Source organism: Carassius gibelio, chromosome A25 (assembly GCF_023724105.1).
Source record: "Carassius gibelio isolate Cgi1373 ecotype wild population from Czech Republic chromosome A25, carGib1.2-hapl.c, whole genome shotgun sequence".
Lineage (NCBI taxonomy): Eukaryota > Metazoa > Chordata > Actinopteri > Cypriniformes > Cyprinidae > Carassius > Carassius gibelio.
In genome coordinates, this window is record NC_068395.1 from 8,394,971 (window position 1) to 8,406,720 (window position 11,750).

Below are 11,750 nucleotides of genomic sequence, written 5' to 3' on the forward strand. Positions count from 1 at the left end.
AGCTGTTCAATTTTTTTTTTTTATTCAATTTATTCAGAATTATTATTTCTAAGTATAAATATGTGACAAAAGAAGTGTTTTTGGTTGCCAGGGCAAGACAACCCTGCACAGATTACCCCCCCCCCCAAAAAAAACAGCATTAAGGGACCAGTGGATGGAGTTTATTTTTACAGAGCATCAATGGAGTTGTGCAAGTGTTTTTATTTGTTCCCTGCATTTCGAAGATGCTTGTTTTACAAACAAGGCCCAGTTTGACGCCGGATTTGCACATCGTTTATATCTTAAGGATAATGCAGTCCCAACGAAAAAGGGTCACGATCGCGTGATCACGATCAGCCTCGGGATCTGATTCTGGATCATAAATAAATGGCTGAATCTGACTGTCAGCCATGGTTTGTTTTGGATGATGGTTTTTTCCTCACGGTAATGTCACAACTTCCAAACGCTCTCAACGCAAAAGCCTACGCGCGCTCGTGATTCTTTAGCTCCGCCCACACGCCACGCCTCCAGCCGCTCGTGTTTTTCCGGGAAAAAACTGTACAGACTATCTTTCTCTTATAAATATAATAAAACTAAAGACTTTATGGAGTTATGAAGGATGCAGTACTACTCTATAGGTACTCAAGATTAACAGGATATTGAGTGAAAACGAGCATTTCACCCCCCCTTTAAAAAATTATTTCATTAAATTGTAGTATCCAGCCATCCAGAATGACCCGCTTTCTGCTGTGTTGTAAAACATAAAAACGTGTCACTGTTGCAGATGCCAGATTTTATTCCTCCCAAAGCCTGTCATTCCTTTAGGGACAGTCCTGGTATGGCACAGATTAACCCCTTCCAGCTTGGAAAGGTTACTCAGATACATGTTTCCAGAAACATGGAGGCCTCAGAGCACCTGCTAGCGGTTTGAGCCCAGTGCTGTGTCTGATCCGTGCTGTCTGTGTTGTTCAGTGGGAGAATGCTCATTAAGAGGGAGTGGTATGTTTTTGTCCCCCACCCCGTGTATTGTCTTTCAGGTACGGCCATTTCTCAGGGATCAACAGGAAGGTGCAGCTGACCTACCTGCCAAATGGGCAGCCCAAAGCATCCAGTGAAGAGGAAGGTATGTGCACAGTATGTATGTTGATTCAAATTAGCTGTTGCCATTGTGTCAGTTTTGACCTCTCTGTGTCTATGGCAGACGTTCTGAAGGAGGGTCCATCTTTGCTGCTCGTGCTGAAGTGGGGTGGTGAGCTGACGCCAGCAGGTAGAGTTCAGGCTGAGGAGCTTGGACGAGCCTTTCGTTGCATGTACCCTGGAGGACAAGGTATAACTCAACACTTGCACCAGCCAGAAAGCTGATCTAATAAACTGGATAAAAATACAGTGGCCCTAAAACGTAGTTTGAAACTGAAGTCACGCTTATCAGTAAGAAAGCTGCTTGGTTTGATATATTGTATCTAATGCAATGACATTCAGATTCAAAAAAAAATTCTATATACTTTTTGGGGTTCCTGTATGTTTTATTATTGGGCAAATAATATAGAAACTGAGATTTCTTTATTACTTCAAGGGTCCGGTTTAATAAGTTTGAATAATTTTAATAAAGTTGAATAATAATAATAATAATAATAAATATAGCTGCAAGCAGCAATAACGGGGCCAAGCACTACAGAAGCAAGCTTCAGACGAATGGCAGGAATGAGTAATTAAGACAGTTTTAAGATTATTTTAGGCAAAATGGCTTAAAAACAATGAACACAACAACTAGTAATAGGATTTATTGGCTTATCACATGTAACCAATAGGTGGCGCTGTTACCAAATTAGTTTGGAATGGTCAGTGTGAGGTGACGATGACACATACAAAGTTTGGTGCAAATATGTCAAAGCTTTGCAGAGATACAGCCTCAAATGAATGTTGGCATCATTCCAGCAAATTTGTTGATGCGCTAAATGAGAACCGTTTCGTATATCGACATGAAATCCATAACATTTTGCCAGCATGGTCTGAAGATGATCCACGTCCAATTTGGTGAAAATCTGATTAACGGTCTAGGAGGAGTTCGAAAAAGTAGGTTTTCAACATTAATCAAAATGGCGGACAGGAAGTTCAGCCAAACAAGGAAAACTTGATATCTATGTTCTCGGCTTGACCCAAGGAATCTATTAAGATCAGCGTCATGTCAATAGCCAGATCTTTTCAAAAGTTATTAGCCTTTATGTAAATTGAGTTATAACTTTTGACCACTAGGTGGCTCTGTTTCAAAATATTTTGAGTACCTTCAGGGGATGATGTTGTTGGCACATTCTGAGTTGTGGAATATAACACCAATGCATTTGTTTAGTATAGCCTTTTATTTCACAAAACTGTATTGAAGTCAATGGGAATTTCATGTTTTGTTCTATTATAGCGCCACCAAGAGGCTCAGTCCCACCATTTCTTTTATGTGTCATCAGAGTGAGCCCATACATATGCGTGTCAATTTTGGTGAAAATATCTCAATTCACTTCAGAGTTATAGACATTTACATGAAAAAACACGTAAAAATTGACTGACTCTTGACTTTGATTGAATATTACTACCCCTTACTATCAATATTTTTGCATTTGGGCATTGGCGTATAGCTATCGACCTATGTTTCCGAACTTCTGACGGTGGTTTCGTCTCGATCAGACAAGCGGTTTCGAAGATATAGCCAAATGTTTTTTAAACGCTAAATCACAACGCTACACAAACCGTAAGGCAAAACCTAGCATGTTTGGTATTGTAGGACTCTGTAAGGTTTCAGGAGTCCAATTTGATGAGTCTGGTGAAAATACGTCGACCACACCCAAAGTTATAAGCATTTAAAAATAGAAGATCACCACTAGGTGGCGCTGTTTCGAAACTTCTCATACTCCTTCAGGACATTGTGCTGATGACCCATACCATGTTTCGTAACAATCCGTTGATGTGTTCAGAAAATACAGCATTTTAGCACAAAATTCAAAATGGCCGACAGTCAAAATGGCCGAAATGGTCAAATTGGATATCAGTCAACTCGGCATGTTGCCCTGAATCTAACAAGACCAATGTTATGATTTTTGGACAAACTGTTCAGAAGTTATAAGCAAAAATAGCAGTTTTTCATATCTCCGGATCAGTAGGTGGCGCTGCGCCCAATCACAGCATGTTGCCTCAGGTCATGCTTGTTATGACATGTACCAAGTTTGGTCTGAATAGGATAAGTCGTTGCCGAGATACAGCCTTACGACTGTTTTTGTAAGCACTACATAAAATTTGTTAGAGCGTTTATCGAAAACGGTTTGACGAATCAATTTGATTTGCATAACTTTTGGTCAGCACTGCCTGAGGATGATATGGTTTAATTTTCGTGTGAATCGGACAAACCGTCTAGGACGAGTTCGAAAAAGTAGGTTTTTAAAGAAATTCAAAATGGCGGTCATATTTCTATGACGGAAATGACTTCGTAGGGTGCAATCGAATCGGCATGAGCTCAGAAATCAGAGGAAAAAAGAATTTCGTTGATTGGCCTTAGGGTTAAAAAGTTATTAACAAAATTAAAGTGAAATTTTGGACAGTTGGTGGCGCTAGAGGGATTGACTTAGACACACCAAAATTGGTGTACTTAATGTTGGCACTGTCCTCTATCAGAATGTCAAACCATTACAACTTTCCCGCATTCGGTTCTATGGGCTGCCATAGACGCCCAGTCGGAAGAATAATAATAATAATAATAAATATAGCTGCAAGCAGCAATTACGGGGCCAAGCACTCCAACGGCAAATGTAGTAGCTAAGCATCGCATAAAGCATCACACCAAATACATTAATGAGCAATAACAGCAATTTTGGAATTATTGTATTTGAAATGGCAAAAAAAAAAAAACACCAATACCACCTCTAGTAGCATGATTACTTGGTTTATCAAGCTTGACCAATAGGTGACACTGTTATAAAATCAATTTGGTGTACTCTGTGTGTCTTTTCAATGACACACACAAAGTTTGGTGTCAATATGCCAAAGCATTCCAGGGATACAGCCTCAAGTGTCATTTTCTCATTGTGCCTCAAATTCGTCGATGTGGTATGCGAAAACGGTTTTGTCTATCGACTCAAAATCCATAACTTTGAATCAGTATAGCCTGAAGATCATTTGATTCGAATTTGGTGAAAATCGGACATACGGTTGATCAGGAGTTCGAAAAAGTATGTTTTCAACATAAATCAAAATGGCGGACCGGAAGTTCAGCTTACCGTGGTATATTTGGTATCTATGTTATCGGCATAAGCCAGGGAATATTTTGAGCCCAGTTTCCTTCAAATAGGCTAATGCATTAAAAAGTTATTAGCATTTTAAAAAGTGCAATTACTCATGGTTAATGAATGGTTTATTACTCTTGACCAATAGGTGGCGCTGTTACCAAATTTATGTGGCATGGTCAGTGTGAGGTGGCGATGACACATACAAAGTTTGGTGCAAATATGTCAAAGTGTTGCAGAGATACAGCCTCAAATGCATTTTGGCACCCTTCCAGCAAATTCGTTGATGCGCTAAATGAGAACCGTTACGTATATCGACACAAAATCCATAACTTTTTGCCAGCATGGTCTGAAGATGATGCACGTCAAATTTGGTGAAAATTGGGCTAACGGTCTAGGAGGAGTTCGAAAAAGTAGGTTTTCAACATTAAGCAAAATGGCGGACAGGAAGTAAGGCCAATTTTCACATTATTGGTATCAATACTCTCGGCATGACCCACAGAATATAGCGAGACCATTTTAATTTTAATAGACTAATTTATTCAAAAGTTATTAGCATTTATGTGATATTTCATTATAACTATTGGCCACAAGGTGGCGCTGCCACCAAACTTTTTGAGTACCTTCAGGGCATGGAGCCGAATATTTTTGTAATTATTTGCGAAACGATACGATGCTGCGTTCAAAAAATACAGCATTTTAAATCATAATTCAAAATGGCCGACGCCTAAAATGGCCGACACAGGAAAATTGGATATCATTTGACTCGACATGACTCACTGAATCTAAAGAGACCAGTTGTGTGATTTTTGGCCAAACCTTTCAGTAGTTATAAGCCAAAATATGCATTTTTCATATCTCCTGACCACTAGGTGGCGCTGTGTCGAAACACTGCAGGTAGTCTCAGTTCATGCTTGTTATAACACACGCCAAGTTTGGTCTCAATATGACAAACCGTTGCCGGGATATAGCCTCACGTGCATGTTTGCGTGCTTTTCGTCAAATTTGTTTACGTGTCATTCGACAACAGTTGGACGAATCAACTTGAATTCCATAACTTTTTGCCAGCATGGTCTGAAGATGATCTGAGCCAATTTTCGTGGCAATCGGACTAACCGTCTAGGACGAGTTCGAAAAAGCAGGTTTTTCGAAAAATTGAAAATAGCGAAAAAACTAAACCTTGCGATTTTTGAATTTTGGGGTTCATTCGACTTGGCATGAGCCAAGGATTCAGAGGAAAAAAGAATTTCCATTTTCTGGCTTACGGTTCAAAAGTTATTAGCATACAAACATTGAAAGTTTGGACAAGTGGTGGCGCTAGAGAGTAGGAGTTAGAGGCTTCAAATTTGCTATAGTTAATGTTGGGACTGTCCTCTATCAGTGTGCCAAATTATACAACTTTCCCGCAAACGGTTCTATGGGCTGCCATAGACTTGCGGCGGAAGAAGAAGAAGAAGAATAATAAATATAGCTGCAAGCAGCAATTACGGGGCCAAGCACTCCAACGGCAAATGTAGGAGCTAAGCATGGCATGAAGCATCACACCAAATACATTAATGAGCAATAACAGTAATTTTGGAATTATTGTAATTGAAATGGCAAAAAAAAAATCATAATACCACCTCTAGTAGCATGATTACTTGGCTTATAAAGTTTGACCAATAGGTGGCACTGTTATGAAATCAATTTGGTGTACTCTGTTTGACTTTTCAATGACACACACAAAGTTTGGTGTTAATATGCCACAGCATTCCAGAGATGCAGCCTCAAGTGTCATTTTGTCATTGTGTTTCAAATTCGTCGCTTTGGTATGCGAAAACGGTTTTGTCTATCGACACAAAATCCATAACTTTGTGTCAACATAGTCTGAAGATCATCTGATTCGAATTTGGTGAAAATTGGACATACGGTTCATGAGGAGTTCGAAAAAGTAGGTTTTCCACATAAATCAAAATGGTGGACCGGAACTTCAGTAAACACTGGCATATTTGGTATCTATGTTATCGGCATAAGCCAAGGAATATTTTGAGCCCAGTTTCGTTGCAATAGGCTAATGGACTAAAAAGTTATTAGCATTTTAAAAAGTGTAATTACTCATGGTTAATGAATGGTTTATTACTCTTGACCAATAGGGGGCGCTGTTACCAAATTTATGTGGCATGGTCAGTGTGAGGTGGCGATGACACATACAAAGTTTGGTGCAAATATGTCAAAGTGTTGCAGAGATACAGCCTCAAATGCATTTTGGCACCCTTCCAGCAAATTCGTTGATGCGCTAAATGAGAACCGTTACGTATATCGACACAAAATCCATAACTTTTTTCCAGCATGGTCTGAAGATGATTCACGTCAAATTTGGTGAAAATTGGGCTAACGGTCTAGGAGGAGTTCGAAAAAGTAGGTTTTCAACATTAAGCAAAATGGCGGACAGGAAGTAAGGCCAATTTTCACATTATTGGTATCAATGCTCTCGGCATGACCCACAGAATATAGCGAGACCATTTTAATTTTAATAGACTAATTTATTCAAAAGTTATTAGCGTTTATGTGATATTTCATTATAACTATTGGCCACAAGGTGGCGCTGCCACCAAACTTTTTGAGTACCTTCAGGGCATGGAGCCGAATATTTTTGTAATTATTTGCGAAACGATACGATGCTGCGTTCAAAAAATACAGCATTTTGAAACATAATTCAAAATGGCCGACGCCTAAAATGGCCGACACAGGAAAATTGGATATCATTCGACTCGACATGACTCACTGAATCTAAGGAGACCAGTTGTGTGATTTTTGGCCAAACCATTCAGTAGTTATAAGCCAAAATATGCATTTTTCATATCTCCTGACCACTAGGTGGCGCTGTGTCGAAACACAGCAGGTAGTCTCAGTTCATGCTTGTTATAACACACGCCAAGTTTGGTCTCAATATGACAAACCGTTGCCGGGATATAGCCTCACGTGCATGTTTGCGTGCTTTTCGTCAAATTTGTTTACATGTCATTCGACAACAGTTGGACGAATCAACTTGAATTCCATAACTTTTTGCCAGCATGGTCTGAAGATGATCTGAGCCAATTTTCGTGGCAATCGGACTAACCGTCTAGGACGAGTTCGAAAAAGTAGGTTTTTCGAATAATTGAAAATAGCGAAAAAACTAAACCTTGCGATTTTTGAATTTTGGGGTTCATTCGACTTGGCCTGAGCCAAGGATTCAGAGGAAAAAAGAATTTCCATTTTCTGGCTTACGGTTCAAAAGTTATTAGCATACAAACATTGAAAGTTTGGACAAGTGGTGGCGCTAGAGAGTAGGAGTTAGAGGCTTCAAATTTGCTATAGTTAATGTTGGGACTGTCCTCTATCAGTGTGCCAAATTATACAACTTTCCCGCAATCGGTTCTATGGGCTGCCATAGACTTGCGGCGGAAGAAGAAGAAGAAGAAGAAGAATAATAATAACGCCAACGAAAACAATAGGTGCCTACGCACCTTCGGTGCTTGGCCCCTAATAAATATAGCTGCAAGCAGCAATTACGGGGCCAAGCACTCCAACGGCAAATGTAGGAGCTAAGCATGGCATGAAGCATCACACCAAATACATTAATGAGCAATAACAGTAATTTTGGAATTATTGTAATTGAAATGGCAAAAAAAAAATCATAATACCACCTCTAGTAGCATGATTACTTGGCTTATAAAGTTTGACCAATAGGTGGCACTGTTATGAAATCAATTTGGTGTACTCTGTTTGACTTTTCAATGACACACACAAAGTTTGGTGTTAATATGCCACAGCATTCCAGAGATGCAGCCTCAAGTGTCATTTTGTCATTGTGTTTCAACTTCGTCGCTTTGGTATGCGAAAACGGTTTTGTCTATCGACACAAAATCCATAACTTTGTGTCAACATAGTCTGAAGATCATCTGATTCGAATTTGGTGAAAATTGGACATACGGTTCATGAGGAGTTCGAAAAAGTAGGTTTTCCACATAAATCAAAATGGTGGACCGGAACTTCAGTAAACACTGGCATATTTGGTATCTATGTTATCGGCATAAGCCAGGGAATATTTTGAGCCCAGTTTCGTTGCAATAGGCTAATGGACTAAAAAGTTATTAGCATTTTAAAAAGTGTAATTACTCATGGTTAATGAATGGTTTATTACTCTTGACCAATAGGTGGCGCTGTTACCAAATTTATGTGGCATGGTCAGTGTGAGGTGGCGATGACACATACAAAGTTTGGTGCAAATATGTCAAAGTGTTGCAGAGATACAGCCTCAAATGCATTTTGGCACCCTTCCAGCAAATTCGTTGATGCGCTAAATGAGAACCGTTACGTATATCGACACAAAATCCATAACTTTTTGCCAGCATGGTCTGAAGATGATTCACGTCAAATTAGGTGAAAATTGGGCTAACGGTCTAGGAGGAGTTCGAAAAAGTAGGTTTTCAACATTAAGCAAAATGGCGGACAGGAAGTAAGGCCAATTTTCACATTATTGGTATCAATACTCTCGGCATGACCCACAGAATATAGCGAGACCATTTTAATTTTAATAGACTAATTTATTCAAAAGTTATTAGCGTTTATGTGATATTTCATTATAACTATTGGCCACAAGGTGGCGCTGCCACCAAACTTTTTGAGTACCTTCAGGGCATGGAGCCGAATATTTTTGTAATTATTTGTGAAACGATACGATGCTGCGTTCAAAAAATACAGCATTTTGAAACATAATTCAAAATGGCCGACGCCTAAAATGGCCGACACAGGAAAATTGGATATCATTCGACTCGACATGACTCACTGAATCTAAAGAGACCAGTTGTGTGATTTTTGGCCAAACCATTCAGTAGTTATAAGCCAAAATATGCATTTTTCATATCTCCTGACCACTAGGTGGCGCTGTGTCGAAACACAGCAGGTAGTCTCAGTTCATGCTTGTTATAACACACGCCAAGTTTGGTCTCAATATGACAAACCGTTGCCGGGATATAGCCTCACGTGCATGTTTGCGTGCTTTTCGTCAAATTTGTTTACGTGTCATTCGACAACAGTTGGACGAATCAACTTGAATTCCATAACTTTTTGCCAGCATGGTCTGAAGATGATCTGAGCCAATTTTCGTGGCAATCGGATTAACCGTCTAGGACGAGTTCGAAAAAGTAGGTTTTTCGAATAATTGAAAATAGCGAAAAAACTAAACCTTGCGATTTTTGAATTTTAGGGTTCATTCGACTTGGCCTGAGCCAAGGATTCAGAGGAAAAAAGAATTTCCATTTTCTGGCTTACGGTTCAAAAGTTATTAGCATACAAACATTGAAAGTTTGGACAAGTGGTGGCGCTAGAGAGTAGGAGTTAGAGGCTTCAAATTTGCTATAGTTAATGTTGGGACTGTCCTCTATCAGTGTGCCAAATTATACAACTTTCCCGCAAACGGTTCTATGGGCTGCCATAGACTTGCGGCGGAAGAAGAAGAAGAAGAAGAAATATAGCTGCAAGCAGCAATCACGGGGCCAAGCATTCCAGCGGCAACATCAGGAGCTAAGCATATGTAGCATCAGACCAAATGCAAAAATGAATAATGAAATTAATAATTGCATGATTGTAATTGAAGTGGCTGAAAATCGTTAATAAAAGTTCCACAGCGAGGAGCTAAGCATGGCATGGAGCATCAGACCAAATGCAACGAGTAAGAAAAGCAATTATTGGAAGAGTGTAATTAAAACAGCCAGTAAAACTCCAGTAAAATGATGCATTATCATTTTTGGAAAATAGGTGGCGCTGTAATCAAATCGCTTTGTTGTGTTCTGTGGGAGGTGACAATGTTGTGGGCAATTTCTTTCAAAATACTTACAGACCTTTAGGGCAATGAGTCGAACATGCCCACCGAGTTTCGTTCCGATCGACTTCCATTAACCTTGTCAAATAGGTGCTTAAAGTTGTTTGGCCAATGGCGGCCATGTTTTTTAAGATAAGTGAAATTCCTCATAGACACTTATGCCACATTGGGCCATACCAATTTTCAAGTTGATTGGATCAGCGGTTGCTTAGTTATAGCCATTTTAGTTTTTTTTTTCATCCTGTAGCGCCACCAAGTGGCAGATATGGAAAAAAAAAAAAAAAATTTGACTAAAGTTTTTGTTCATGCATATGAGTTCTGAGTTTGGTGAAGATATCTCATTTTGTTCCCGAGTTATAGCCTTTTTCATAAAATTGGTCCACGAATTTGAATGTTTTGGGTCACCTGGTTTTTTGTTCAGTCTTGATCAAACCACTGCAGTAATATTCTCAGGACTCTCTAGATCAATAACTTTGAAAAAATATGTTGTATTTTGTCCTTTGGTTAGATAACATTTAAACAGGCCTAAAAAACAAAAGATTTCTGTTGTGAATGGCATTAAACTGCAAAAAAAAAGGGGTAATATAATCACACATGCATTAGATCTGTATTTTTTCTAAACAATCATGCAAAATTTAACAGAGATTAGGTAAAAAAGAACACTGTAATATTTATAAAGCTTCAAAACCCAGTGTTGAATAAAAAATTGCAATTATAACCACTAGATGTCACCGGAAGACCACTAATGAGCTCACTAAAGACTAAAACATTACAGTTTATGGGCTTGTTGAGGGATTCATCTAGAAAAAATGTATATTACTATTATTTAATATTACTGTTCAAGCATTTCAGATCACATTGAGTCAAAGTTTACCAATTTATTCATACAGATATATCTAATGTTTATAATTATGCCAGATTATGATTGCAATGAAACCTGAAAAAATGACATAGAAGCCCATAAAAACAGAAGACTTGCAATAGGTTTTATCACCCATCATTTATTTTAATTATCTATATATATAACAAAATGTGTGCATCTGTGTGTGGGTTTAAGCATGCTTATTGAGTATTAATATAGTAGTTTAAACATTTCATGTTTGTGTGTGTCTGTAATTCTGTTCTATTCTTTTACTGTCAGCAATATCTAGGTTATTTAAAATCAGTGCAGTACTATTATCTAGACTGTGAAATTATACATAAATTGCGTATGCTTCTTTGGAATGAAATTAAGACAACATATAACAGTTATAAAGGTTAAAGAGACAGTGTTGTATGATAAATTGCATTTACGACCACTAGATGTCACTGCAAGACCACTAATGGGCTTTGCAGAGATATAGCCTCAGACTCATTTTGTGAAGATGCCAGACATCTGAAGCAGCGCTGTACAAAAACGGTTTCGTCTATTGACACGAAATCCATAACTTTTTGTCAGCACGGTCTGAAGATGATCTGATTCAATTTTGGTGAAAATCAGACAAACGGTTGAGGATGAGTTAAAAAAAAAAGGTTTTCAACATGAATCAAAATGGCGGACAGGAAGTTTTGCTTAATATGACATAATTGGTATGTATGTTGTCGGCATGTCCCAAGGAACATTTTGAGACATGTTTCATGATAATAGGCTAATGCAATCAAAAGTTATTAGCATTATTGGA

At 38.6% G+C, this 11,750-nt stretch overlaps 1 protein-coding gene across 5 annotated transcripts in view; it reads left to right on the forward strand.

Annotated features, from left to right (window-relative positions):
- The window catches only part of LOC127946958 (inositol hexakisphosphate and diphosphoinositol-pentakisphosphate kinase 2), a 65,853-nt gene that overhangs the window by 9,415 nt on the left and 44,688 nt on the right, over positions 1–11,750 (forward strand). For all 5 annotated transcript variants that reach the window (XM_052543801.1, XM_052543802.1, XM_052543805.1 and 2 more), the window contains exons 14-15: positions 1,017–1,102; positions 1,181–1,306. In XM_052543801.1, the coding sequence (XP_052399761.1) occupies positions 1,017–1,102; positions 1,181–1,306 (212 nt within the window). The remainder of the gene's footprint in view (positions 1–1,016; positions 1,103–1,180; positions 1,307–11,750) is intronic.